At 47.4% G+C, this 27995-nt stretch overlaps 11 protein-coding genes and 1 non-coding gene across 12 annotated transcripts; 4 read left to right on the forward strand and 8 right to left on the reverse strand.

Annotated features, from left to right (window-relative positions):
- Positions 1–37: 37 nt before the first annotated feature.
- C7M61_001870 (uncharacterized protein) lies at positions 38–1930 on the forward strand (the record flags this gene model as incomplete). Its single annotated transcript, XM_024857267.1, has 1 exon — positions 38–1930. One exon carries the CDS (start codon positions 38–40, stop codon positions 1928–1930), a length of 1893 nt encoding a protein of 630 aa, XP_024714403.1.
- A 40-nt stretch (positions 1931–1970) lies between these two features.
- C7M61_001871 (uncharacterized protein) lies at positions 1971–3050 on the reverse strand (the record flags this gene model as incomplete). The annotated part of the gene is made up of 1 exon (XM_024857268.1): positions 1971–3050. The coding sequence occupies one exon, from the start codon at positions 3048–3050 to the stop codon at positions 1971–1973; it is 1080 nt and encodes a 359-aa protein (XP_024714404.1).
- A 290-nt stretch (positions 3051–3340) lies between these two features.
- Positions 3341–4993, reverse strand: C7M61_001872 (uncharacterized protein; the record flags this gene model as incomplete). The annotated part of the gene is made up of 1 exon (XM_024857269.1): positions 3341–4993. One exon carries the CDS (start codon positions 4991–4993, stop codon positions 3341–3343), a length of 1653 nt encoding a protein of 550 aa, XP_024714405.1.
- Positions 4994–5695: 702 nt separating this feature from the next.
- Positions 5696–9202, reverse strand: C7M61_001873 (FG-nucleoporin; the record flags this gene model as incomplete). The annotated part of the gene is made up of 1 exon (XM_024857270.1): positions 5696–9202. One exon carries the CDS (start codon positions 9200–9202, stop codon positions 5696–5698), a length of 3507 nt encoding a protein of 1168 aa, XP_024714406.1.
- Positions 9203–9395: 193 nt separating this feature from the next.
- On the reverse strand, positions 9396–15271 carry C7M61_001874 (uncharacterized protein; the record flags this gene model as incomplete). Its single annotated transcript, XM_024857271.1, has 3 exons — positions 9396–14139; positions 14876–15120; positions 15188–15271. The coding sequence occupies 3 exons, from the start codon at positions 15269–15271 to the stop codon at positions 9396–9398; spliced, it is 5073 nt and encodes a 1690-aa protein (XP_024714407.1).
- Positions 15272–15474: 203 nt separating this feature from the next.
- Positions 15475–15558, reverse strand: C7M61_001875. Its single transcript has one exon. It is a non-coding gene; the product is annotated as a tRNA-Tyr (tRNA).
- Positions 15559–15957: 399 nt separating this feature from the next.
- Positions 15958–16987, reverse strand: C7M61_001876 (uncharacterized protein; the record flags this gene model as incomplete). The annotated part of the gene is made up of 2 exons (XM_024857272.1): positions 15958–16228; positions 16719–16987. The coding sequence occupies 2 exons, from the start codon at positions 16985–16987 to the stop codon at positions 15958–15960; spliced, it is 540 nt and encodes a 179-aa protein (XP_024714408.1).
- A 206-nt stretch (positions 16988–17193) lies between these two features.
- C7M61_001877 (MDR family NADP-dependent oxidoreductase) lies at positions 17194–18252 on the reverse strand (the record flags this gene model as incomplete). Its single annotated transcript, XM_024857273.1, has 1 exon — positions 17194–18252. The coding sequence occupies one exon, from the start codon at positions 18250–18252 to the stop codon at positions 17194–17196; it is 1059 nt and encodes a 352-aa protein (XP_024714409.1).
- Positions 18253–19064: 812 nt separating this feature from the next.
- Positions 19065–19412, forward strand: MRP2 (mitochondrial 37S ribosomal protein uS14m; the record flags this gene model as incomplete). The annotated part of the gene is made up of 1 exon (XM_024857274.1): positions 19065–19412. The coding sequence occupies one exon, from the start codon at positions 19065–19067 to the stop codon at positions 19410–19412; it is 348 nt and encodes a 115-aa protein (XP_024714410.1).
- Positions 19413–22107: 2695 nt separating this feature from the next.
- C7M61_001879 (uncharacterized protein) lies at positions 22108–23688 on the forward strand (the record flags this gene model as incomplete). The annotated part of the gene is made up of 1 exon (XM_024857275.1): positions 22108–23688. One exon carries the CDS (start codon positions 22108–22110, stop codon positions 23686–23688), a length of 1581 nt encoding a protein of 526 aa, XP_024714411.1.
- A 345-nt stretch (positions 23689–24033) lies between these two features.
- C7M61_001880 (uncharacterized protein) lies at positions 24034–25053 on the reverse strand (the record flags this gene model as incomplete). Its single annotated transcript, XM_024857276.1, has 1 exon — positions 24034–25053. The coding sequence occupies one exon, from the start codon at positions 25051–25053 to the stop codon at positions 24034–24036; it is 1020 nt and encodes a 339-aa protein (XP_024714412.1).
- Positions 25054–25504: 451 nt separating this feature from the next.
- On the forward strand, positions 25505–27958 carry APL4 (Apl4p; the record flags this gene model as incomplete). The annotated part of the gene is made up of 1 exon (XM_024857277.1): positions 25505–27958. The coding sequence occupies one exon, from the start codon at positions 25505–25507 to the stop codon at positions 27956–27958; it is 2454 nt and encodes an 817-aa protein (XP_024714413.1).
- Between the last annotated feature and the right edge of the window lie 37 nt (positions 27959–27995).

The raw sequence follows: 27995 nt of genomic DNA on the forward strand, positions 1-27995 counted from the left end.
CAACCGAGATCGCCTAATATCTAAAGAGTCCACCACCATGACGACTCTCAGTCTAGATAAAGTCAATCAGACCTATTTCGATAAGCTATTTGTGGCTAAAAATAACACACAATTGTCAGCTGCCATAAGAGCCAAAGTGCTCCTTGTGGATCAGCACACAATGCCTATCATATCCATGAGCTACACTCAATCACAACTTCTCCAACAAGATGTTGTGCTTATTGAGATGCTAGATAATTTACGCAATTTGAGTACCATGAAGCATCTCAATTGTGTCGTTTACGTCAAGCCTACTCGAGAGCTGATCAGCAAAGTGTGCGAGGAGCTTTTAAACCCCCACTATAACCACTACCAGTTGTTCTTCAACAACTCGATCAGCAAGAATGACATAGAGAGAATTGCCGAAGCCGACGAGCAAGAGGTAGTGAATCAGGTGATCGAGCTTTACCAGGACTACTCCATTGCTAATGACAATTTGTTTACGATAAGTGTGCCTGATGTATCCCAGCTGGCAAGACACACACTGACGATCCAGGAGGCAACAAGTTTAGTGAGCTTGCTCTTGTCTCTCAAGAAATGCCCCATGATCAAATACGAAACATCCTCGCTAGACTCAAAGCGCTTGGCGTCCGAGATTTTGTACTATATCAACTCGAACCTGAACAACAACTTGTTTGACGACCTCAACAGGACTAGCGATGTCCCACCTACGCTCCTTATCCTCGATAGAAAAAATGACCCCATATCACCGCTCGTGCTTCCGTGGACCTACCAATCTATGATCCATGAGCTTATTGGCATCAACCGAAATGTCGTGGACATCAAGGAATCATCGGAGCAGCTCACGCTTTCGGAATCTCAAGACAAGTTCTTCCAGGAAACAATGTACATGAACTACGGTGACCTCACGGATAGATTTCAAAAGTATGTGGATGAGTACAAGAAGCAGACTAAACAGTCTTCCATTGAAAACCTCAAGACGCAAGACTTGTCCGAATTCAAGAAGATCTTGACAAGATTTCCCGAGTTTAAAAAACTCTCGAATAACATTCTCAAGCATCTCAATATCATTTCGGAAATTGACAAGCAGATTTCGGGCCAGAATTTGTGGGCTGTCGGTGAATTACAGCAGACGATTGCATGCGGTTTAGAAAACCATCAAAACATCAAAACCAGACTCATTGACTTGATTGCGGACCACACGGTCTCCACGGAGAACAAGGTCAAGTTGCTCCTTCTTTATGTGGCTAAATTCCCCAACCAGAAAAGTGATTTGGGTGCCATGTTGGCTAAGCTCAACGACCCAATAACCACGAGTCCACCACCAACTATCACGCAGACAACATTGATAAAGCAGTTCAGCAGGTACTTTGGCAGCATCAAGAAGATGTCATCTCTGGAGAGCAACACTAACAACGGCAACATCGGCCAGATCTTCAACAAAAACCGTATCAAGATCCAACAACTTTTCAACCCTAATAATGACGAAGACAAGCACAGCATGCCCAAAACGGACAACATCTTCATGCAATATATCCCCAGGCTCAACGACGTGTTGGCACAAATCACCAACCCAACGCCACAAAATAAGCAGAACCAGCAGCAAAACCAGCAGGACAAGGTTGAGCTCGCTACTATGGTGCCAGATGTGGTGAATAAGCAATATGGTGATGTATCGGCACAGGCAGCCCAAGAGGTGATTATCTACTTCAAGGGCGGCGCCACCTACGAGGAAGCCCGTTTGGTTCACGAGCTCAGCAAGATTAACAATCGCGTCAAGTACATTATCGGTGGTGATGGAATATTAAACAGTAGCCAGTGGCTTGATAAGATGAGTGATATTGTCAATGGTTATAATGAGCCTGCTGGAGGGTCAGCGGCGGCAACGGGCCAACAGGATCGGAGAAGCCAGCTTCGTGAGATCTTATAGGCTTTATAGATTTTAATTGGAAATTCAAGCACGCCCAGCATCAAGGTGCATACTTGCCGAACTTCTGCTCCCAGGAGAGAATCTTCTCTGTCAAGTTCTCCATGAGCTTCAAGTTCTCATCAAAATGCGAAACGAACGGCTCCTCACAATTGGCCTCTGCCAACTGACTCTTTTTCAAGTCTCTCTCCTCCTCCAACTCCATTTGCGTACGCCCTAGCCATTCAAGAATGGCCCCCGTGCGCTTCCTCAACTCGTAGATCGTGCACTTGTCGTTCACAAAACGTGGTTTCAGCAGCTGATTTAGAAGCTCTTCCTTGTTGACAGCGTTCTTCTCTGTCTTGGGCGTTGTGTTCTTGGGCTTTGCTGAAGCTGGTCTGCTCTTTGGTTTTGGTCTCTGCGGCCTGGCACGATCCTCCTTCTGTGTAGCCTCGCTTTCCTCATCAGCATTGCTCTCGTCAACCTCGTTTTCAGAAGTTTCCGAATGAGACCGTTTTTCACCTCCAGTGTGCTCCAGGTCGCTTTGTCTTTTCCTGTCGTTACGACCCAGTGCCTTGGCGCTTTCACGCAAGGCTTTCTGGAGCTGTTCATCGAAATCGTTGCCGTGGCGCCTGTCCTTGCGTGACTGTCTATCTGTTTCTCTGGATGCCTCGGGTGTTTTCTCTGAAGGGCTTCTTCTGCCTCGCAGCCTAGTGGCAGCACGCTTTTCGTTTCGGCTGCTTTCCTCCTCCATCAATCGGGTCCTGCTCTCATTGGCTGGTTTGTAAAGCGTCCGGCCAGGCTGTTTCTGTGGCACCAGAATCACCAAGTGGAGTTCTGGCTTGCACTGCTCACACCAGTACTTATCTGGCACATCTTCGTTTACAAAAAGCCCAACACAGTAACCGTGCTGCCAGACCAGGCACTTGTCACACTGGATGAAAAGGCCCAGATCCACCTTGATCCGGTACTCTTGTTGTAGGAGCAGCTGGACTTGGGGATCTATGGAGGTGAGTTCATCATGTCCGCATACACAGCGGGTGATTTCGTCGGCGTCGTCGATTTCGTTTTCGTTTTCTTCAGCGTCGGAAGCTCTGGCGCGATCGTCGGCTGGGGGCTTGGAGCGGCCAGATCGGCGGGACATTTGGGTTTTTTTATTGGGATGGGTTTATTGAGGAATTGGATGCACTTGGTTGAAATATGGAGCACCGATGTGCCGAGTCGTGCAGTGCTCATAAATGGTGTAGTGGCCGTACTCTGTGAAGGGTACTTTTAAGTTGCCTTCTTGGGTCGATTTATCGATAAACGGCGACGTCCCAAATTGGCTAGTGTGACGTTCTACTTAATGCCCTAGCGTCGAGACTTATTGCTTGATGGTCAGCGTCTTCAATACTAGTTGCCTACACTTGGTTCCTTTCTCATTATATTAAACGGCTAATTGCCCACAACGAGGGCCCCGTTTCTGTCGTACATGCCTGGGTTTCGGATATATGGATCGAGCTCAACATAGTTGTCGGAGAGCTGGTAATTGAGCAAAATCTTATCTCTGAGGTAGCGCGAGCTGACCTCCGGATCGGTGCTCTCACACCACTTCTTGGTGATGTCAATGAAGCGCATGAATGCCTCATCTCTCTGCTGCCTGAGACGCTTGTATCTGAGGTCCTTTCTCTTTGGGGGTCTCAAGTCATGCACTGTTGGCGGGATGTACGGCACCTCATCGGTGTCATCTCCGCCAAGGTACTTCGGTATATGCTCAGCGTCTATAAGGTTCACCAACTCTTCGTAGCCCTTGGTGAAATGAATCTTGGACACGACTGCAGGATCTAGCCAATTCTTGATGACGTTCCACACCGTAGAGAAGATCCACGGGGCGTTATGCACAATGATGAACCCGAGAGTCTCGGGGTAGTGGGCCTCAAACATTTGGGCCAAAAACTTGATGGGCGCATTGTCGGCATTCTTCAAGGAGAAGCCCGTCAAGTCAAACATGACCGTGAAAGCATCAACGGAGTCATTGATTTCTCTGGAAAAGAGACGACACCACTCAATCATGACTGTGGCAAACCTCTCGGTCTCATGCAATGGAGAGTCATGAGCAAAGTGCTTTCTGGACTGGAACACGAAAAGTGGGTTTCCAAGCTTGTCATGACCACGGATAAACGACTTCCCGGTGGTGAGGTTCTTGATGAAACCTTGGTTCTCGCCATTGATGTAAGAAGGTCCGTCGGATTCACGAACCCAAGCGTCAGCAGGGTATTCAGTCTGCTTGAAGATCACAGACTTGACGAGCATCTGCACTGCATCGTCATAATTAAACTTACGAGCTCGGCAGAAGCGGAGAATCATGTTATCCAAAAGGCCGTTTTTGAGCATATGGACAATGCCCGCATGAACAACCTTTGGTTTGCCTTTGCTCAATGCTGGATGCACAAAATGACTTGATTTGACCGATTTGAGCGAGAAACTCTTCTTTTGGCGCACATGTGGGCGATGATGCAGATTAGGGCTCGAGTGGGCCGTATGGAAGGTCTCGAGTGAGCTAAGTGACTCCTTCTCTAGAGTTGACTCGTCATCGCAGCCATCCTCCTCAAGAGGGTCCTTCTTCTCGTCATACATTAGCTGGTGATGCTGGCCAAAGACGTGTCTGGTGTGATCAGAAGCCTTGCTGATGAAGGCATACTTCTCCAAATAGCTGTTATCTAATGCCATTTTTCGCTGGGACAGCACTTGCTTTGGTGCCAGGGGTTTCGTGCGGAAGAGACCCCACTTCTTCTTCTTCTTCTTCCCACTCAGATTCGTTGCTGTCGTCAGAAGAGTTAGAGTGGTCGATACTCCGGAAACTATGGATTCGCCATCGGAGTTCAAGCTGGCCAGGTATTTGGTAGGTGCTTCGGCTACGTCCACGATGGACAGGGCGACAAACAGCTCCGGTAAGGAGATGTCGTCGTTGGACAAGGAGATGTCGTAGCCCCACAGCTTCAATAGCGTAGCCCAGCACTGTTTGAGGGCTATTTCCTGAGTCGCATTCAAGCTTTGGATTCGTCCGGGACGATACCGGATCTCCGAAGGGTAGACCGGTGGGTACATGGAGTGTGGTTGTAGTATCAGGTCTCAAAAGTGGTTGTATGTCTCGATAGGCAGACGAAAATTAAACGCACTTACACGCAGGAAAAACACACACCGTTTAACGGTCGGAATTAACGACAGGGGCGCAGGAAAGGAATCGACAGGATCCGGGGGAAAACTCTGATGAGTCGGTTTTGCAAAAAAAATCTTATCAAAAAAGACGATTTTTGCCTCTGTTTTGTCCCTCCTGGCTTCACATGCCACAAGTCCGATCTCAGCTGATTTCGAATGAACCAGCCGCGGTGCTATTCTTGCATTGCTGCCAGCGCGGCTTAGAATGGACAAGACCTGGTCCGGGACAATAGTAATGCACTGAATAGGAAAAGGAGCTTGTGAATGACGCTAATCCTTCGAACTCCGCTTCAAAAGAAACTCCACACGGGTTGTTTTTGTTTCCGAAATTTTTGCCATCCGAGACCTCGATGACCTCGGACTCACATGTTGCGAATTCGCTTATGCTGGTGTGGCATATCACCGCAGTTTGACATTAACCGTTCCACCGCACTTATGATCGGCGCCAATGCATCCAACATAGCAGTGCATTTGTCTTATGAAACGCACTTCTAATGTGACAAGAAAAAGTTGCAAATTTTGCCTTCTCGAAAAAATTGCGCCGTTGTGGCTGTGTCGCCTCAGCCTTCGCCACATTCCCTTTCCATTTCTCTATCTCCTGCGAGGTCTCATTCGAGCAATTTGGCGGCCCTTCATAGCAAGCGGAGGTGTAAACAGCTGGCCAGCTCCAAATGCACCAGGAGCACCGGGAGCACCGGGAGCGCCTGGAGCACCGGGAGCACCAGCTCCGAAAACAGGAGGTGTGTTCTCTCGACTGCCTGCTCCGAGACTTCCTGGAGCACTGTTGAATTGGTTTGGTGGAGCGTTGCTACCCATACCGAATCCGCCTGAAGACTGTGTAGGGTTGGCGCCAAAGACGGATGCAGGGTTCGTAATTCCAGCTCCAGGTTGGCCAAAGGTGTTGTTTCCTGGGGCTCCAGGCGTAGATCCACGAGAACCAAAAACACTTGATGTGTTGGCTTGTCCACCGAATGGGCTCTGTGTAGGCTGGGGAGCGGCAAGATTAGTGTTTGCGCCAAAGTTAAAACCTGGAGTGGGGTTTGGACCCCCAAATGCACCGGAAGGACCCCCAAACGCAGGCGCCTGTGTAGCACCAAAATTGAATGGCGAAGCCGTACTCGAGGGACCTGAAGAAGGGCCACCAAAGGCTGGCGTAGCTTGAGAACTTTGTGTATTGCCTCCGCTGGCTCCAAAGATCAGAGCAGGGTCAGCAGTGGCAGCCTGACCAAAGGTGAATGCTGGCTTGGGTGCTGCAGCAGTTCCAGCCTGAGCTCCGATCAGAGGAGTCTCTGGCTTGCCAAAGGAAAATGTAGAAGTGCTCTTGGAGTCCGCACCAAATGCTGGGGTTTGGGCGCTGCCAAAGTTGAAGGCAGGCTTGGCTGTTGGCTCGCCAAACAGGAAGGGTTTTGGCGTGGTCTCCTTTGACGAGACTGAGAACACTGGAGTGGTTTCCTTGACTTCGTTGGTCTTCGAGCCAAAAGATGTGTCTGCGGGCTTTGAACCGCCGAATGTGAAGGATGGAGACACTGATTTCGCTGCACCAAACGAAAACTTTGGGGCCTCGGTAGAATCTTGTGGCTCCTCAGATTTGGGCTTCTCAAAGGAAAATTTGGGTGCCGTGCTACCAAGTGTTGGAGCATCCGCCTTCTTTTCACCTTCTTCATCCTTCTTCGCTCCGAAGGAGAAGGTGGGCGTGGAGTCCTTGGTTGAAGAGCTTCCAAACGAGAACTTTGGCGTCTCTTCCTTTTCAGCGTCTTTCGTAGTGTCCTTCAGCTCACTGGATCCACCAAAATTAAATGCGGGAGTGGATCCTGAGCTTGGAGCAGCCAATTTGGGAGCCGAGTCATCTTTCTTCTCAGTAGATGCTCCAAAGTTGAATGACGGCGTACTGTCTTTCTTCTCTGTTGATGAGCCTGAGCCAAAGAGAGGAGTATCTGTCTTCTTTTCGCTCCCACCAAAGTTGAACAGAGGGGTACTTTCCTTCTTCTCTGACAGAGAACCAAAGCTGAACTGGGGAGTTGCTTCCTTCTTGGAGCTTTCTCCAAAATTGAGGAGAGGAGGTGCACTATCCTTGGGCTTGTCGAAACTAAAGAGGGGCTTTTCATCCTTCTTGGGCTCGGACTTTTCCTCACTCTTGCTTGAATCAAATGAGAAAGGAGCAGCCCTCTTCTTTCTGGGCCCCTCCTCGGCCTCATCATCCTCTTTTTCTGGTTTCAGACCAAACAGGAACTTAGGTGTATCTTTATTACCGTCAGAAACCTTGACTGTAGCCGAGCCACCGAATGGAATACCTGGAGAGGGTTTGTCATTTGTAGAAGAGCCGAATGAAAATTTTGGAGCAGCTTCTGGGAGTTTCGATGAGCCAAAAGAGAATTTAGGAGCTTCGCTGGTCTTTTTCTCTTTCTCGTCTGCTGTTTCCCCTTCTTTGGTGGATGAACCACCGAAAAGCGGCGTCGAACTGGGTTTGCCAAATGAAAAACCAGAAGAGCTGTCCTTCTTTTCGGAAGGCTTTTCGGAAGTGCCGAAAGAAAAACCAGTAGAGCTGTCCTTCTTATCGGAGGGCTTTTCGGACGTGCCGAATGAAAATGCAGGTTTTGGAAGCTCCTTCTTCTCTTCAGATAAGGGTTTGCTGGACTCGAAAAGTGGTTTCTTATCCTTTTCAGATGATGTTTGGTTTCCAAACAGGAATGAAGGCTTGGAATCCTCCTCATCATCTCTGGATCTCTTCTTTGGCTGGTCCTTACTCGAAGTGGAGGAGAAACCAAATAATGCTCTTTTACCCTCGTCCTCAGCAGACTTTGTGTCAGAAGCAGCGCTGGCTTTCTCCACACGCTCGTCATCGTCTTTACGAGTCTGAAGGATATTTCCAAGGCTGTTCTTGTTGATCTCGAAGTTGAAGCCGCTGCTGGGACCAACAGAATTATTAGTAGCTTGAGGGGCACTTGGTTCCTTCATCTTGATGAGAGACTCTGTTTTTTCTAGGTAGTCCTTGTCCAATTGTGGTTCGTCTTTCTTCCCGAGAACAGCACCTAGGTCGGTACGACGATTCTTTTGCAAACTGACCGGAGGGTTAGAGTCTTGGTCTGGGAATGATTTGACAGGCTTTTCGGTTTTCTGTTCTGGGAACTTCGGTTTGTTCACCTGACCAAGATAGCCATCAAGCTTCACACCATTGGAAACAGGGTCAGCTTTTTTAGGAGGCGCTGGCTCATAGAAGAACTCACCTGAGAAAAAGCCCTTCCCGTTCTTCTGCTGACGCTGTCTTCTCTGAAGAGTCAATTTGGAACGCAATTTGTCAAAGTTCAACTTGCGATCAAACTCATCCACTCCATGAGTTTGTGTAGTGGAATTGACCTTGGTTTCACCGATAGGCACACTGGTGGTTTCATCAGGATCAACCATGTACTTGAGTCTGCTCTGGAGGTATTCAGACATTTCAACAGAGCGTTTGAGCTGTAATAGATGGTACCTCTCGCTTGGATCTAGGTTGATCACCGGTGGTCTCACCAAATTTCCCTCGTCATCTTCATACAATGGCGCAAACTCCTGTGCAACCAACTGGTTCTGTGGCTCTTCGCCATAATCATCGGAGTTGTTGTACTCCAAATCACGGTCCATTGTCGGTAGTATGCTTTGGCGAGGTACATTGTTCAAGTTTGGAGAAAGATCCTTGAGAAAGGTGGATTCCTCTTGATCATTCAGGGCATAGTCTGGAACTGCCGGTGGGAAAAGAGACTGTCTTCTTTCGTGTTCGGTGGCACCATTGAATTCGTCCTTTTGTCGCTGGAGAGACTGTGCAATCTCCTGGTACCCTTTGTAATGTGGGATTGAAGTCGACATTCGGGGAACGGCATCGTTGACGTTTTTGAGCGAACCAAGAATCGACAGTCTTCGTTTTTGAGAAACGAACTCATTTGGAAGATCATCTGGCGCAGGCCCGTCGTTAGCGAAGAAACCAGGTGCCTTTTGACTAGGAGCTTCTTGCTTTGAAAATAAACGACTTGCTAGCGATGAAATGAGGCCCAAAAACTTCCGTTTTTTTGGGACAGGGCCTCCTTCAGGCTCAGTTATGGTTTGAGGACTCACAGAGCGCTTCATTGAGGTCCTCTTTGTAAATCTATGGGCTCTAGAAAGTGGAGTTTTAGCTTTAGAAACTGAGAAATTGATGATATGAGATGGTCGCACCCGTGCACCAGACCTTGGTGAGACTATGCGAGAGAAGACTAGTACGGCTGCGAAATCGAGAATAATGCATTGATCGTTACTGTTATGACTGTGTGTTTGAGACTGTTTAGTGGTGGGAATATCCCGATTCAGCTGCAGAGCGTATGGAGCCCTGAGTGCTGAAGGATTGCCTCGTGGATCCTTGGTTAATTGAGCCGTGATTGATGGAGCCCTGATTGATGGAACCCTGGTACATGGAAGCCTGATTTAGCGAGCTGTGGTTGAGTGAGTTCTGGTAAATTGAGGGCTGATGAATAGACTGGTTGATGGAGGCCTGCGTAAGCGAGGCATTGTCAACTTCTCCCTCAGTGTTGAGATTAAGCATGGTTCCGTTACCTCCAAATATATCGTCATCCGCATTATCGTAATAAGATTGAGCTGGGTTTTTGAGACCTGTCACTGGATCATCTCTGGCCACTTCGTCAATCTCCTTGATAAGCTTGATCATGGAGTTTTCACCGAAATTGATACCGTACAGAACCTTTATTGGAATGATGCCTTGCACCCAAGCATCCACTATTCTGGCTCTCTGCTTGGTGGCTAGTCTGGAAATAGGGAACTCGCCCTTTTTGATGAAAGCAACAATGTCAATGATGATATGATGCTTGCTGAATACGGTATTGACAATCAATGGGACTAACGCAGCAAGGTTCTTCATCTTTCTTGCCTCGCAAATGGCAATGGTGAAGTCAGATGCCTTGAAAACGCAAGAACCATTGTTGTAAATTTCTGGATGGCATGACTCGATAGTGGATTCAATATCAATGGGGAAGTGGTGCAAACCCATGACCTCAAACGTATCAGAAATCTTTCCCAACACAAAGAGTGGCTGGAACGTGGCGGTTTCTTCTTTCTTCCCAGCATTTCCAACTGTGTTCTTCGAGATGGAGATTTGGTGAAGGAATCCAAGGTCTCCTGTTCTGAGGTATGTCATGTCAGGATTGCCATCTGTGATTTTGCCCAAGAACTGACGCGAACTGAAAGTATCCACTGGTCCTCTAGGCCCATTAGTGAAGGATGTAACGTTAGCCTCAGAACAAACCCAGATTTCTCCAAATTCACCTTCCTTACAAACCTTACAGGTCTCTGGGTTCACAATTGCAATCTCTGTGCAAACTGGAACCATTCCTGAATCTTGAATCCGAAGAGCATTGGGGAACTCAAGCTGGTTGACAATGGAAACGTAGCCCTGTCTCAATGCAACAGGGTCAAGATAAAGGTCAACAGGAGCCACGGTCATGTAACATCTTGTAGAAATGATTGGGTTGAAGCAGTGAGTGTAGACAGCTGATGCAGCAGCAGCACTGAGCTTTGTTGGTTGGAATACCCTAGCAATCTTCTTGAGCAAATCGATCTCCACACGATTTTCAGTACTTATCATCATGTTTTTCAAGTATGACAAATTGAAACCTTTGGGAGTGAACTTGGTAACGGCATATTTGAGCATCTGTTCCGTAACAAACACATCCTTAACCTTGTACTTTGAAAGCGACAAAAAGAAGGCCAAAGGATTCTCAGCAAAATTGACAGGAGAACTGAGGTAGGTTGTGGTTCCTAAGAAGACACCGAGAAGACAAGCCTGGACGAAACCAATACCGTTTGAATGACGGACACAACCAACGATGGATGATTTCGAGGACAAATTACAAGTTTCCTTAAAAACCTTGCAAATGCTGACAATGTTTTTATGACTCAAGCAAGCACCCATTCTGTAATGGTCAGATGTAAAGTGTAACCAAACAAGACTTGTGGTGGCTTCATCACGGAATCTAGCTTCAGATTGGTACTTGGCTATCTTGGAGTTCAAAGAAGCCGTATTTGAAACCTTGGTGATTTTGGAAGTACTCTTGACTTTCAATGCTTTTGGTCTTCTGTGGTTCATTCTTTTGAGAGCGTCAGCCACTGGTCCATTCTTCATGTACTTTTCAACATCTTCGTTGACAAATACCTCATGGATGTCAAAGTCCTTCACAACACCGACGAAGGCAGGGAAGTCCTCACCGATTCTATTCGAGTCAAAGGGAAGCATAGGAACGGGAACAATTCCAAGTAAGAAACAAGCATACACTGCGACGATGAAGTCCTCTGAAAGCGAGTACATCAAAACAACATATTCACCGCTCTTGAGCGTAGTCTTAGTCATGATGTGGTTGCAGAGTGCATAAACTCTTAACTCAAACTTCTTCCATGTCAAAGGCTTCAGGCTACTCTTTCCACTTGGATCGATGTTTTGAAATGCAACACTATCACCTGATTGAGCGACTCTGAACTTCAAAATGTCAATGATAGATTTGAAGTCCGTAAGTGGTGCACCAGTCCTATCATCGATCGATTTTTGCCTATAGTCGATAGTCGAAAGTTGAGGCATGAATCTCGAAAGGGAAGCACTTCTGAGTTCAGAGGCGTAAGGAGACCAGATACCACCAAGCACATCTTCACCATATGGGATCATACTGATTGATTGTCTCACAAAGAACTTGACAAACTCTGCCCTCAACGACCCTTCGAAGAATCGTTTCTTACACAACATGTTTGCGATTTCCAAACCACCACTTCTCATGATCTTTGGAAGGGTATCGCAATCGACCACCACCAAACAATAGAGCCTGAGAAAGTGATGCTTGTTAAGGGTATCAAAGCATTTTTGAGCAATCACATTCAAAACAGGCTCATTGAGTGGAGCAGCAGTGTAGTCAATCTTGTCTCTATTCTTCGCTCCAGTTGTCGAAGCTGCATCTGATTCATCGATCACACGTCGTATCACTTCGGCTTCAACAATTGCCACAGGCAAGTATTCATTCCCGATGAAGACGTCAAAGATGGTACAATCGTACACTTCACGAACCTCGCTGGCTAAAGTCGCAAGAAGATGAGAAACGTAATGGTAGCGAGTACCATTCTCAACCAAAAGATCACGCTTAAGCCTCTTGTGCATTTTTTGGTCAATCCAGCTGACTCTTTGTCTGATTCTGTCCTCATAGAGGCCCAAGACGTATACTTTTCCGTTGTGAGTGAAACCCAAGAGACCAGTTCTTAGGAACTCAGGTTCCATGATACCATCCGCATTACGACACTTTGCGTGGAAGATTTGTCTCGATTCTTTCTTGAGTCCATAAAAGCCTCCCGACAAGCAGGGACTGTCAACCCAGATTTCACCCAACTCGCCCTTCTGGACAACGGTGGATGATTCTGGATTGACGACGGCCAAGGTAGCGTCTGGCAAGGGGTATCCAAAAGAATCAATTCTCAAGCAGTCACTGCTTCGTTCGTCCATTTCAGCGACATCAGTTTCAATTATCTGGACTTTGTTTCTTGAGAGTGCTTCCTTGTCAATCATGACCGAGGAGTTCTCATCAGAGGCCTTGAATGTCGAGCCCAAGCCCAATTTCTCACCACCTCCAATCCAGTCCCGCATCGAGATTACCATACCACCGTACTCACTTAGCGTGAGCATGGGGATAATGGCATTTCGTGGTTGCTGGCAACCTAACGGTTTAAGATAACGTTCTGCAAGAACCTCTATGAGCTCACCATCGACCGAAAGCGCATTAATGAGTACCCATTTGATGGTGGAAAAGTCCACTCGCTGTGTCTTCGAGTAGTAACGGGTAGTGTTTGGTGACAGCTGATAATCGTAGGTAACTCTCTTGAGCCCCAAGAAGTCAGCAAGCAACAAGTTGGCCCGTGTTTTGGAGATGATATGTGCGTAAAGTCCCTGTACCTCCATGACTTTCGGAGGAGCCCAGACAAGCATATTGCCGGAGTAGATAGTGAACATAATACCGACGATAAGACCAATGGAGATACGTAGATCGACGGTAGCCAAAAAAACCCTTTTGCTTTTTCTGGGAGAGCTAAGCGAGTGTTTCAAAGAGCCACCAGAGTCCGGTAGACTCAGCAATGACATGTCTAAACAGTTCATCTGATGCAAAATGGTGCTATGGCTCAACTCGATACCTCGAAGCTCACCAACAGGAGATCTGGAAAACTCCAAATAGGCCAAGTCGTTCTGCGAGATCAAATGCTCGTCTTTGCGTGCCGACTTGCCAAACACATTTTCTATATCTGAGCGTTTGGCTGAACCGAGGTCTGTGGTTCTCAAACGCACCACCTTTGGCGGCCACAGCACTTTTTGTTTTGTGGTGGAAATCCTCTCGATCTCCTTTTGAACCGACTCGGACATGAGCACAAACAGCGAGGACGTCAAGGAAATAACATCGAACATCTCCTGGAGTGCAATGTCCTGATGAATAGGAATGGCGGCTACTCGAGCCATAAAGCAGCCGAAAAGCGCCACTGCAAACTCACAAACCTCTCCATCCTTATATAGCAACACCGCAGTGTCGTTTGGTTTCATCTGGTGTCTGTGTTTGAGATCTGCAGCCACCTTGGTAGCCTTCAAGTAGAGTTTCTCCCACAGAATGCTCTGCAGCTCCTTACCCTTGGAATCGAGCACCTGGAAAGCAATGTCCTGTTTCTGAAGCAGAGCACGTTCCTTCAATATACGTGCCATGGAGTGCCTGAAGAAAGCCTCTCCCTCAGGGCGTTTTCGAGGCATCAACACCTTCTCTAGCAGCGCAGCATCCAACGGAACCGCCTTCTGCTGCTGCTGATGAAGCTTATTGACCTGCTTCATGATCTCCTCTCTCCTGTTGATGTAGGTCCATTGGTCAATGGTCTTGTTGACGAAGAAGTCTTCCTCAAGCTTCTTAAGAATCATCATCATGTCCAACGGAAGATCTCTCAGATCCATGAACTGGGGCCCGCTGGCCACCCTTTCGTGGTCGTCCATAGTCAAAGTGAACGATAGACTTGAAGGGAAAACTCGAGCGATGTGTGCAGACGCCGAGGCGTAATATGTTGGTTTAGTTGAAGCTCTTGATAATTAGTTTTCAGCTTCGCGGTAGGTACAATGTAAGGCTGCAAAGTCTAATTCCGAGAACGCAGGGGAGGGTGGGATAAAGTAGGGGAAGGGGAAGTTTTGTTTTAGGATTTAGGGATTTTGATTTTGTTGATTTTCATGGGATGGGAATTTGAGCAGGTGTGAGGTTTTATAGTAGGTCTACGATTGAACCGAGGTAGCATGTTGCTTATCGAAAGCAGACTTTATTGAGAGAGCAACTGGAAGGCCTATTCAATTTTTCTTGGTTTAAAATAACGAATGTGTTGGCTTCTGAACTACAGTTTGACGTTTCTGCTGCTTGCTTGATGACTAAGAATGAAGTGGAAGTCGATCACATTGTCAAAAAGCACGAAGTAAAAGTATTAAATCTTGACAACGACGTGGAAATAGACAGCCAGCAAAACCTTCCCTCCTTCAAACAAGAAAGAACTCGTGGACTGTGTTGCACTTAAAGCTACCTGCTCACATCAACACCACCAATGGTCAAACTCCATTGGCTTGACTCCACCGGAACCCTCCAATCACCCTCCATTACCACCCTCCATTACCAAAAGCTCTACACTCCAATTCCCTATTCGTACATTATCCTATCCTATGTGAGCCACGAGCAGCAACTCACAGTTTTCCTCTTAACGAGCACTTACTCGTGGGCGACACCAGGGCCCTTGTATATTAGCTCATCGGGCACAGGGATGCCTTTAAGGCGGCACAACTCCAACAACTGCTTGTTTTCGTCCTTCAACTGGTCGATGTAATCAGCAGACTTGGTCAAGATGCTGAGTTCCGAACGGTTTTCCTGCTCGGTCAAAGTCGGCGTGAGCAGGACGATGCGGTCAAACTCGGCACGGATGTTTTCTCGTCTTTTTTGCTCGGAGGCAATGTGGTGGGCCTGTTTTGTTAGTAGTGATTCGTCGAAGTGGCTACATTTTGTGGGGTAACCGGTTAGCACGACATACTTTCTTCTGCTCCTCGGTTAAGTTTGGAGACTTCTTCTTGTCGATGTCGCTGATGGGACTTTCTTGCTTAATTGGGACTTCCATGATTTTCAAAAAAGTGTGGTTGGTGGTTTTGCTGGAGATGGATCGTAATGACTTCTCCAACAATGGAAGGTATGAAGAAGGCGGTGCGCGCACGACCACATACAGTTTCCACTGCCTGGAAGTTTCTTAGCAGATAATCCTCGGCCAAAACGAGATAAGAAGGCTTGAGGAAAAATAAAGGTTGCTGGAAATTGCAAAAAGAATCTCCCGGGGGTGAGTCGAACACCCGATCTCAAGATTACAATCACATTACAGTCTCGCGCCTTAGCCAGCTTGGCCACCGAGAGGAATTCTGACTTTACGAAATGCAGGTTTGATATACTGTGTAAGTGAGCAACTTCAGCTTGACCTAGTATCACGGGTTTCCATGATCTGGAAAAGATGAAAAAAGCCACTACATTCTTAAATTGCAGAAAAACAGGTGGAGGAGTTTGGGCCTGTTTGGAGCATATTTGACTGCCGTCTGGGGTTCCTGATATTTCTACTTTTCAATGCTGCGAGCTTATAGTTGTAGAAGAAGCGGCACCATAAGTCACCACAGGACTCCCAAATAACCAAATAAAACAAATCTGACCAATTGGAGGGGCTCATTGATGATGAATCTAACGTTTAATTTGTACTGAAGTGAAAAATTGCAAAAACGGCGTACATCAAATATGACTTTGTATTGGTATATAGCTGGAGACCTAATTCCTTCTGATTGACCAACTCCTGGCCAAGGTTGTCACAAAACAACTCGAGGCCTGCCGCTTGATTTCCCATTTTCTTTCAAGTGGCTTCAAGCTAAAATCGGCGTACTTGTTGGAGGATTTTCTCGAAATGCAACATTCTAGAGTGGGTGGCTGCAAAAACTCAACATCCTTGGTGATGTGGGACCACGGCCACAAAATGACCTCAGCACTGTAGAGATCATTCTGTAACAGAGTGATTGGACCGTAGTAGGGTGATTTCACGAGTCTCATTGGTTGTGGAAAATGGAGGTAGTAGCTTTGTACAAATAAAAGTGAGAACAGACTATACAAGGTGACCGCTGATACACCACTTTGAAGTATCTTCAACTCAACATTGTAGAATCTTTGGATTTGTCACACAGGCCCTGGAAGAGCTCGTATAATAAGTGCTGTGCTCATCGTCCAATTCCTCCCACTCACACAATTCAAACTTCTTGAACGGTCTTTTCCATAATGAAGCGACCGAAAAGCGTCTCTGCTTGACATTCAGAATCGTCACTATGTTATGTTTCAGAAAAACCTGCATTTTTTGCCTGGCGTCTACGTCACAGCTGAATTTCAGTTCGAAAGAGTGGCTCGAACTGATTCTAGGATCGAACCCCAAGCTCAATCCTACAGCAGATAGAGTGAGCGATGGACCAAGCTTATTCAGAACTTTCCCTTCGACTGTTCGACTAATTGTAGTTGTAGTATCTGAAAGGGTGTTGTCGATGCACCCTTCGATAGGTTCCCATGTGGTTTCTTCCTTTTTGATGATACTGTCTTGGAAACAAGTCTGAATAAATTTGGCAGTACCAGGTGAGTCCTTCAGGAGTGCTGCGTCGTAAGGAAGACTCTCTTCTAGGTTTTCCAGAGACATGATTTCCATCAAATACTCGGATATGATCATGGAGTTGTCATCTTTGACCTTGACGATTCCGTGTTGGGAGAGCATCAGAAGGGTAACATCACTAAACGTAGCCACTTCAGGTGCCATCAGCAGCATCTGCGTAAACACATCAGACAGCCGAACGAACGAAACCAATAGGAGGATTATGAAGAAAAACATAGGTGTTGTTGGAGTCTTTGGTGGATGAATAAACCTGCTGCAAATAGTTTTTATCAATAGCGCTCTCCACCGAAAAGAGAAACTGGAAGATGTCCGTTGAAAGAGTCCTTTTTTGGTCATAGTGTCATGTCATTATCATATACTTACTCGTTGCCAATCTTAGTCAAAAGCTTTCCACGGGGCTTATCGGTGAACAAGCGAGTCCACGTTTCAGGAACTTTCTTCAAAGGAACATCTTCATTCGTCAAATCAACCACTGAAACACTCTCGGTGGCCTTAAGTTTCCCTTCCTTGATGGCCTTGATCAATACGCCAATAGCCTCCTGGAACTGGTCTTTGAAGTCGATCACAATGAAACCCTGGATGGTCAACCTGTTCGAGGTGATTTCTCTCCACGTGGTGACTGTAGCAAGGGAAGGGTCATTGTAGCCTGAAATAGCACCACAAGCAATGACACGTCCGAAACGAGTAACTTTAGTCAAGGCCCAGCTCAAAATCTCACCTCCGACGTTGTCAAAGTAGACATCCACCGTCTCAAATTCTTTAGCAAGCTCCTCCTTCCACGAAGGGTCCTTGTAGTTTACGCACTTGTCGGCGCCAAGCAGCTCGACCCAACGACACTTTTCTTCACTGCCTGCTATTCCATAAACCTTACTTGCACCAAAGAGATGTTTAGCCAATTGCACGGCAGTCGAGCCTGTAGCGCCACTTGCCGCTGAAATCAAAACAGTCTGTCCTTTCTGGAGCTTTCCCACCTCTTTCAACCCGAAATAAGCGGTCAAGCCAATGCTTCCCAAAGTTGCAAGATACGTAGGCAAGGGAAGACCAGCGTTGGGATCAAGTTTCAAAGTCAATGTCAGGTCGTTCACCACCAGTTCATCCGTCCAGCCGAACAGCCCCAGGACGTAATCGCCCTCAGAGTATTTGGCCAGTTTCGACTCCAAAATCTTGCCGATTCCTCTTGCCAATACAGTGTCACCTTTCTCCACAGGTTTCATGTACGATCTCAGCGGGTTTTGGTTAGCGGCAATCCAGCCTCTTTGAGCAGGGTCATTGGAAAGGTAAAGTACCTTGACACGAACATCGCCATCGCCCAAAGGGGGAAGTTCGTTATCGGTAAGCTTGAATGTGGAGTCTTCTTGATCCCAGGTCAAGTTGACGTTTCCGGTGGGTGGGTTTTCAAGAATGACTTTCGAGGGCATGTTTTGTGACGTTTTATGGGTTTTCCTTGGTCAATTGGTTAAGTTGTGGTTTGAAGGGGTGGAAGAGTGTGGTGTAATGCGGTCATTGTGGTTATATATGCGCAGTGATAAGTAAGCAGCCTGGGGTATCGCGAGGTGCATAGATTAGCTAGTTAGAGAAGATGAAGATGAAATTTGGATAGAATTGGTTATTATTGGTTTTGCTTCCATTGATGGGTTTTGATTTCCATTAAGGTGAAGGTATTATCAGTGGCTTGTGGAAGGTAGTGGCATATAGATAGAGTTGCCAATTGATCAAAGCTATGTACGGATGGCACTAAAGTAGCAATTGTATTTTATGACGAGGAATGCAATGAACATTTTCCTAAAAGAGGGCTTTCTCGATACTTCTCGGTGTTTCGTATGGTGTCGATGGATATGATGCTCATATTGATGAATCTTCAATGTCCCCTTCAAAAACGAGAAAGAAGTTAAAACTAGGGACTTGCCCAATTATTGAAAATTAACTGATTCCCCGTGAATGATCAATATTTATCAAGCTTTCAAAAGGCCACTGCCTTTTTGGCGGCTTCTTGGGTGCACAATATCAACCCAACTCACCATCACTTCGACGCCATAAACCCAATCTTAAATCAGCTGGAGCGGTACCCACTTCTCGAAATTTAAAAAAAGCCATGCTAACAATTATTTACAAAAATGTTCAACAAAGCAGTTGATTTACAATACGAAACCTCCTACTACCAGTCCCTGGTGTACAGGTGCGAAGCACTACACCATCAACGAAAAATTGCACACACCAGTTAGCGTCAACCATGGTGTTCAGATTCCCCGTCAAGTTTGAGCTCCCCAAGCACGTGTACCTCAACGGTCGTGTGATTAAGGATGCCTTCAAGAGAACCCAGGTTGCAGAATACGAGGTGACCAGAAACGCCCTCAGATACATTGCCAGAAACACCACTCTTCCGCCAAAAGCCCGTTTGGAAGCCCAGTTGCAGCTTGCTTCTATGCCCAAGTACACTTCTCCAACCCAGGTGAGAGAACGTTGTATTGCATCGGGTAACTCGAGGTCTGTTATCACGGATTTCAAGTTGAACAGAACCGAGTTCAGAAACAGAGCCAGAAGGGGCCAGATCCCCGGTGTGTCTGTCGGCTCGTGGTAGGGAATTTCTTGTATATACTAATAGAATGGAGAATGAAATGAGTGAAGATTGGGTGGGATTCAGTCCCTGGGTTGTAAGTTCTACTGGTAGTAGTGTGATGAAGAGATGCCAGAGATAATAAACAGCGTCGGCAGTTGTCGGCATAAGTTGCCGGGCTCAGTTTAAAGAAGATTGAAATATTCTTTGATCGGCACATTTGCGAGTTGGACGATAGAAGCAGGTGGGATCACACTTATCTGGTTATCTTGACCGTGGTGATACTTTCATGCTTTAATTTGGCTTGGGCTGATAAGTAATTTTTGAAGTTCTTTCAACACATCGCCAGATACAAGGCCCGCTATTTGACCAAGGCCCGTCTCTTTATCATATGGTAAAGCTGGAAAAAGGTGTATTTCATCAACCGTCTGATTACCTACCTTCGAATTCATAAAAGCACAGACAAAAATATACACACATGTAGCATGGGCTAATTACGGCTTGATCTACTCAACCAACATCATTTCTGGCCCTCACAGTAGCCGCTACATTTCAGTTCACGACAATCTGAAGACACTCCAAGATGGAATCATCTACGACCATCTGAGCCACAGTACCAATAAACAAAACTCCCCCAAAACAAACATCCCTAATCCTCTCCACATGACATCACAACTGGCACAGACTGGCACAGACTGGCACAGACTGGCACAGACTGGCCCCCTTTTGTCACTTCCTGCTTTGGTAGTCCACTGGCACCTTCAGAGCACTTTCACACCCTAGGGCTTGGCTGACGAAGGCCAAATGATCATACCTCCTAATTCCGGCGGAGGCTTTCCATAGTGCCTCATTGGTCCTTCACGAGGTCCCCTGGACAATGGCCAAGACGGAAAACACCAGGCTCCCAATCTTTGAAAAAACACAAAATCGACAGAGCTCTAAAAGAATTAAGGGGTCCCGTGCCAGGCCCAAAAGGCTCAGGAGCTTATTTTCGAAAGCCCCTGAAGGCCCTAACGGTAAGCGCAACAGCTGTTTTGACGACAATGGCGGTAGACCACAATGGTCCTCCAGAGGACAATAGCCCTTACATCATCGCCCGAGCCCCATCAAAACAACGAGGGTGGTGAAGTGATTTTAGACAACGTAGATTTTACAAATTACGAGTCAAAGAATTATGAATAGGCAAAGCAGAGTAGGTGTGGCTAGTGCTGAAAAATGTGAAAAAGCGTAGACGGTACAACTTATCAACCAATAGAGGGCTCCCCAAAAAAACACAACCCAATGGACAATACCTCCTTGGACCACTGATTTGACGACTTTATTGACGAATCGGTAATGCAACCGCCCACGCCTTGGGCTATCGGCTGCACTGTGGAGCCTCAGTGAGACGCAGCCGTAATTGCAACCACTGCAATAGCCCCTATACAAAAAGACCCACACCAAAAAACACAGAAAAGCCCAAAACAAAAAAACCAAGCCTCCAGATCAAAACGGCCGTGGCTCCCGAAAATCCTCCCACAAACTTACCCCAGAAACGTCTCCACGGCCAATTCCGTTGCCCTGAAGCACCCCAACTTGTGGAAATTTCGGCGGTGCACCAGCCCCTCGGTACCGCTTGGCCTCGGCAAAACCCGTGGCGGTGAAACAGAAAAACAGAGAAGAAAAAGGAACAAATTGGTCTGCCTTCCTGGTCTACCTTCCTTTATTGATGACCTAGAATTTCAGCCAAACCCGCCAAAACAAATTCTTTCTTTTCGCTTCTTAAGCTCGTTTGCAGCCGCCATGACGTTTGCAGAAGGCCCAACAGTGAGGTGGGGCACTGTGGAGACGACACGGCAAACGGCGCTGGCGCGAAAGCAAGTCTTTTTCGGGTCATCCGGCTGACTGGCTAGCAAAGCCGGACAACCACAGGGGCGGTACAATTTAATTAAAAGAATTTTAAAAGAAGAGGATTTTTAAAAAGAAGGTTGAAGGGATCGCTCGCCTTGCGCTTGTGGAAATCACAAAAACGGCCTGATTGTGCTGTGCTCTGGTGCACCGTGGTGCTGATGCGGCAGCTTATTTCGTGGGGCCACCGTTGGCTGGGCAGAATCCCCCGCTGAGTCCGAGGCGGAAGGCCGAGCCAATCCAGTGAAAAGGTTTTGGTGTTCATGGATTTTCGTGGATTTTCATTAAATGATTTCTACGATTTTAATTTAAATCGTAAAACCAAATCGCCATGTAAAAGGTTCGTCCCGCTTATCAATGGCACAAAGCTAATCAATCAGCCAGTGTTATCTCGCGCCATGTGGCCGCCTTGGATGGCTGCTAATAGGCTGTCCCAGCCGGTGCCGAAATTCCCACGACGGGCCTTTTGTGCTTCCGTTAATTCCTAAATTCTTTTGGTTTCTGCAAAAAAAATAGTAACCTCGTTTTTTCCTTGGGCCTTGTCTCCTTTCTTTGCTTTCCTTTTTCGTTTTCCGTCTTTGTCCACGAGCCCTTTGTGTGGCCCTTCTCCGCGGTGAGTGGCTCCATCGCTAATCTAATTTTTTTGGCTCGGCCCCAGTCCTGCCCATCACCGACTTTATAACGACCCGCATCCACCTTATCGCAAATCCACCCAAAAACACCTTTTTCCTTGTCCCCCACACAAACTGACTTTTGAACTTTGTAAAACTTTCCCCGAGTCGTCCCTTCGAAGGCCTCAATCGAAAATACAAACATCCTCCAATAATCCACCATGCTTGTCCACAGAAAACAGCTGGGCCCCAAACTCGATAAGCCGAATAGGTTTAACCTAGGCGGCCTCATCAAGCGCAAGATGCTGTGGCGCCGCTCCATCGACGACTCCATCTCCAGCCAGAACCACTACCAGGTCGACTGCCACGAACTGCCCTCAGAAACCGCACACTACCTGCTTACCGCTTCTGACGGCCACTATACCCATGTCTCTCCAGCCCAGGATTCCTACTGTGCTGCTGCCGAATGCATTCTGCTTCAAAACAGCGAAATGACTTGCCACACGGAAGAGGTTGACCCTCTCTGCTGTAGCGAGGAGGTGGAACAGCACGAGGAAACGCCGTTTGACCCGAAAAACGAAGAAAACATATCCGAGTACCATGTGGGCGGCTACTGCCCGGTCAAAATCGGTGACCACTTCTGCAGCGACAGATGCCGCTACAAGGTGCTCCGCAAGCTCGGCTGGGGCCACTTTTCCACCGTCTGGTTGGCTCTTGATCTGGATGGCTCGTTTGTCGCCTTGAAGGTGGTCAAACTGGGCAAGAACTACGCCGAGGCTGCCGCCGACGAAATCAAGATTTTGAAGAATATCGGCGCCTCGCCAAAAATCGTCGCTTTGCTCGACTCCTTCAGCATCACTACCCCTCTGGGGACCCACGTTGCTATGGTGTTTGAGCTCATGGGCGAAAACATGCTCCACTTGATCTACAAGAAAAAGGCCGAGAGGTACTCGTTCAAAATGCTCCACAAACCGGTCCTGCCGCCTGTGGTGCCGCTTCCGATGGTGAAGCTGATTGCTCTTCAGCTCTTACAGTCGGTTGACCACATGCACCGCCACGGTATCATCCACACGGACATCAAGCCAGAAAACGTCCTCATGACCTACGAAGGCGCCATTCCCGACTCCGTCAGGGCTGCCAAACCTACACCTACTTTTAGAATTCTTCCGCTGCGTCCTTTGGCCATGTCCGTGGAGGAAATGTGCTCGTGCCCCATGACCGTCAAGGTTGCGGATTTGGGTAATGCTACATTTAGCAGTGACCACTTTTCCGACCACATCCAGACCCGCCAGTACAGAGCACCCGAGGTCATTCTTAGACACAAGAGCTGGGGTGCTTCTGCCGATGTGTGGCTGATTGGTTGCTTGATCTTTGAGCTCATCACAGGCGACTTCCTTTTCGACCCGCACGATGGTGCTAATTTTTCCAAGGACGAGGACCACATGGCGCAGATAATAGAGCTTCTTGGGGAGTTCCCACTGGCCAAGTACTTGAGCGACTGCTCCAAGGCCTCTGCGCTTTTCGACACCTCAAGATCGTTGCACAACATCCGCCAGCTCAAGTTCTGGAGCTTGGAGGACGTTTTTGCCGAAAAATACAAGTTTGACCGCAACGACACCGACATGTTGTTGGCGTCCGACTTGATCCGCAAGTGTTTGAAGTACAACTTGCACGAGCGTTATGACTGTGCCTCGCTCATGAGCCATCCATGGTTCTCCAGCAATCTTTGCTACGACAAGGCGGCTCTTGAGAGCTTGCCCAACAGAAATAATGAGATTCCGGGCTTCACACGTGAAGAGTAAGCCCTGGTGCTTTGCGCCACATTCACTTCTCTATTGTGTTCATATTTATTTGGGATTAATAAAGGGTAATTTAAGTTTTAAGTTGGTGTAGGTGTGGCTCGTGGGGGCGATTTAGAGTTGATGATATGCATTGCTGTGGCCCTCAATACCTTGTTTCATAGTGCCTTGTTCCGATAATGCCTTGTTCCGATAATGCCTTGTTCCAAATTGCAGCGGTAGTTCCGGAACAATACCCACTATCAAGGAATCTACGCAAAACGGTTATTTTTCTTTGTAGTACTATGCATCATCGTCCTTCCAGACCTTTCCTTAATTGCTGAATTATTACCAATGAGCCCTGGAAGCTCAACACGTAAATTTGTGCTTGCAGAGATCCTCGTATTCTATCGTGTCGTCTGGAAGATCAAGATCAGAGTCGTACGGAGGATCAATGTCAGGGTCCCTTTCCGGTTTAGCAGGAGGCACACCGGTCTCTGCTTTTCTGGTGGCAAGCTCGATGTTGACGATATCCAGCTTGGGCAGGTCGGACTTGCGTGAATCGTCAATTGAAGGTTTTCGTATTTCCTCGTGGTTCTCTTTATTGCCCTCACCATGGCGGACCTCATTCTGGCCATTCACGCCATTCTCTCCATTCACGCCATTCTCTCCATTCTCATGCTTCACGTCTCCTTCATCCTCCTTTTCCTCTGCTTCCTCCTTTTCCTCATTGTTGTCCGGCTGTTCACTGTCCTGCTTTCCCTTACCCAAACGCTTATCGTCCAATGTCTCATGTGCTGAACGCATCTTGAAGCCTGTGTCCTCTTCGTCTTCACCGTAATCTAGCTTGACGGCCTTTCTCTTCTTCTTTTTGGGTTCTGCAGCCTCCTCCTTCTTGGACGCCTCAATGTCATCAAAGTACTTCTCAGTTACCCTCGTCTCCTCAATCACAACAGGATGCACCGGCGTTTCGCCGTCTTCTTTCATATCGTTCTGTGACATCTTGATCACATTATAGATGGAGTCGCCAATGACCCGCCCAATCATCACAAAGTGCTCATTGAGCTCTGGAGCCTCTTTGGAGGTGATGAAGAAGCCATCCACAGAGGCACTTTTCGAGTCAGCCGAGTTCACTAACCCAACACAGCCCTTCATACTGAACTTGAGTCTCAGATGGTACCGTTTTTTGAACTTTGTGCCTTCGCCATTGCCGTCTGTCTGTACTAGATACGGAAGCACCTTACCGAACGGGATGCCCTTGTACTTGTTATCTAGACAGTTTTGTAGGAACGGTTTCAGGAATGTGGCGGTCTCTTTGGCAAAGATCTCCATGTGGATTTCGCCTTTTGTGGTCTGCACCACCACTTTGGCTGTGGGTTCCAAAGACATGATGGAGTAGGGTAGTTGATAACTGGATCATTTCGCAGCAATTACCTACTTATATTGCTGTGTGGGCTAGCGAGCCGCCGGGACGAAATGTACCCATGAAATTGAATATACAAAGACAATTGGCTTTTTTCGTTATATCAATGACAAAAGAAATTGTGTTTTAGCATATATGGAGGTGTTTAAGGGTCCCTGTTTGGGTGCAAATACCGTTGATAGTGTGCATGTAGGGGCAATGTAAGACATCCCCAAAATGTCCTTCCAACTGACATTTACCGTTGATTTTCTTCTTAAAGAACCCCAGTAACCCTTTAAAACGGCCTCTTGACCCCTAATTGGGTGGAATCGTGGACCCTCTGATCGGCCTGGTTTGCACACCCGTACACCACGGTATCAACAAATACCAAGTTTTCAAAACCTCAAGCCACGAAACCTTCTTCCAGCCTCGCCTGCCATGGGATCGTTGAAACTGTTCATCAAAGCCGTTCGTAAGGCTAAAACGATCGCGGACGAAAGGACCGTCGTGCGCAAAGAGTCCGCCAGTATAAGAACTTCCTTCAGAGATCCAAATTTGGACCAGACCACCAGACGAATAAACATCTCCAAGTTGCTCTATCTTTACATCTTGGGCGAGAAGACTCATTTCGGTCAAGTGGAATGCCTCAAATTGCTTGCATCTCCGCGTTTTGCCGATAAGAGACTGGGATACTTGGCTGTTATGCTTCTCTTGGACGAGAACCAGGAAGTCTTGACACTTTTGACGAACTCCTTGGACAACGATATGCAGCATCCAAACACCTTCATTGTCGGCTTGGCCCTCACCTGCCTTGGAAACATTGCTTCGCCGGAATTGGCTCGTGATTTGTACAATGACGTGGAGAAGATCATCAAAACCACCAACTCCACCTACTTGAAGAAGAAGGCCAGTATCGTGGCCGCCAAGTTGATCAGCAAGGAACCTGACTTAGGTGAAGTCTTTTTGCCATTGGTTCAGCAGATGCTGAAGGAAAAGCAGCCTCAGATCTTGCTTGGTGTGTGCCGAATGATCCAGGAAATGTACCAGCATTGCCCAGAACAGAGAGAAGCCGTGATGAGATTGGCGCCTCGCTTGATTGAGCATTTGAGAAGAATCATCACCAGCGGATACATGCCCGATTTCGATGTTTCCGGTGTCACCGACCCATTCTTGCAGGTGACCTTGCTTCACACGTTACGAATCTTGGCCACTGACGAGAACTTCCCAGGTGAGTTTTTGGAGCAGATGAACGATATCCTCACACAAGTGGCGCTGAACTTAGACAGTGTCAAGAACGCTGCTCACGCCATCATGTACGAGTGTATCAAGACCATCTTTGCGATCAAGTCTGACCAATCGCTCCGTGTTCTTGGTATCAACCTGCTTGGTAAGTTTTTGCTGATCAAGGATAACAATATCCGTTACGTGGCTCTCGAGATGCTTCTCACCGTGATAGACTACGAGCCATTGGCCGTGCAGAGACATCGCCAAACCATTGTCAGTTGTCTTCTGGATGGCGACATTTCAATTCGTCGTAGGGCCTTGGAGCTTGCTTTTGCCATCCTCAACGGAGAGAATATTCGTGTTTTGATCCGCGAGATCTTGACCTTCTTGGAGAATTGTACTGACAACGAGTTGAAGCCCTACATCACCTCGCAAATCACCATTGCATCGTCGAAATATTCGCCCAACGAAAAATGGCACTTTGACACCTTAATCCGCATGCTCAAGGTTTCTGGTAACTACATCACATCCGACATTATCTCGAACATCTTGGCTCTCATGATGAGATGCAGCTCGGGAGAATTGAGAAAACATCTTGTGTCTCGTCTTTTCCTGGCTGCTGTGGAGGATCCACTGCAATATGCCTTGGCTGTGGTCAGTGTATGGTGTTTGGGTGAGTATGCTGATTCGATTCTTGGTACTGAGGTGGAGATAAATGGCAAGCAAGTGGTTGCATCTGAGGTGGCTATATTAGACCTTATTAACGGTTACATCAACAACTCCAACTTTAATGATGCAGAGACCACGCAGCTTGTCGCATACATCTTAACGGCCGTGGTGAAGCTTTCAGTGAAGTTCAAGGACTCAGCTTCTCTCGAGCAGTTGCGTCTTATCCTCAACTCTCGCAGCTACGACACCAACCTCGAGATTCAAACGCGTGCTATTGAATATCAGCAGATATTCGGTCAAAATCAAAAATTGAAGCAGGGTCTTTTGGCACACATGCCTGCCCCTCCAATCAAGGACAGACAATCCTTGACCTTGCATGGTGGAAACATCCAGACCAAGGTGCCCAAAACCTTAACATCGTCTTCTGAGAAGACTGAAGATTTACTAGACTTGTTAGACGACGCTCCAACAGCATCAAGTCAGCCTGCTGCTGAGCAGGCTACTGACAATGACCTTTTGCTGGACATTTTCGGCCTGACTCCCTCAGCACCCCCAGCATCGAAACCTGCAGCAGCATCCAACGGTCTTCTTGACTTGTATGACCAACCGCTGTCGCAAAGGAAACCAGCCCCACAGTCCGCCCCAGCACCATCATCTACAGAGGTTGAGGCGTTTGCTGATGGTCATTTGAAAATTGCTTTTGACGACCAGTCGTTCCAGGAAGGCCAGGGCAGCTTTAACGCCAACATCACCTCTACCAGCCCCAGCAAGGTGGACCAAGTGCAATTGCTTTTCGCTGTGCCCAAGACACAAAAGTTGAATATTACAACGACGCAAGGAAGCGATTCGCTTGTCACCAGCAATGTGATTCGCCAGGCCTTGCGTATCACCGGTAAGGCAGGGTCGAAGGTGAAGTTGAGAGTGAAGGTGAAGTACAGACTCGACGGGGAGACTAGAGAGGACCAGTTTGACTTTGCTGGATTCACGGGGACTTTGTAGGTACAACTGAAAAAGAATAAAATAAGATTGGAGCATA

This window comes from Candidozyma pseudohaemuli, assembly GCF_003013735.1.
Source record: "Candidozyma pseudohaemuli strain B12108 chromosome Unknown scaffold00003, whole genome shotgun sequence".
NCBI classification, from domain to species: domain Eukaryota; kingdom Fungi; phylum Ascomycota; class Pichiomycetes; order Serinales; family Metschnikowiaceae; genus Candidozyma; species Candidozyma pseudohaemuli.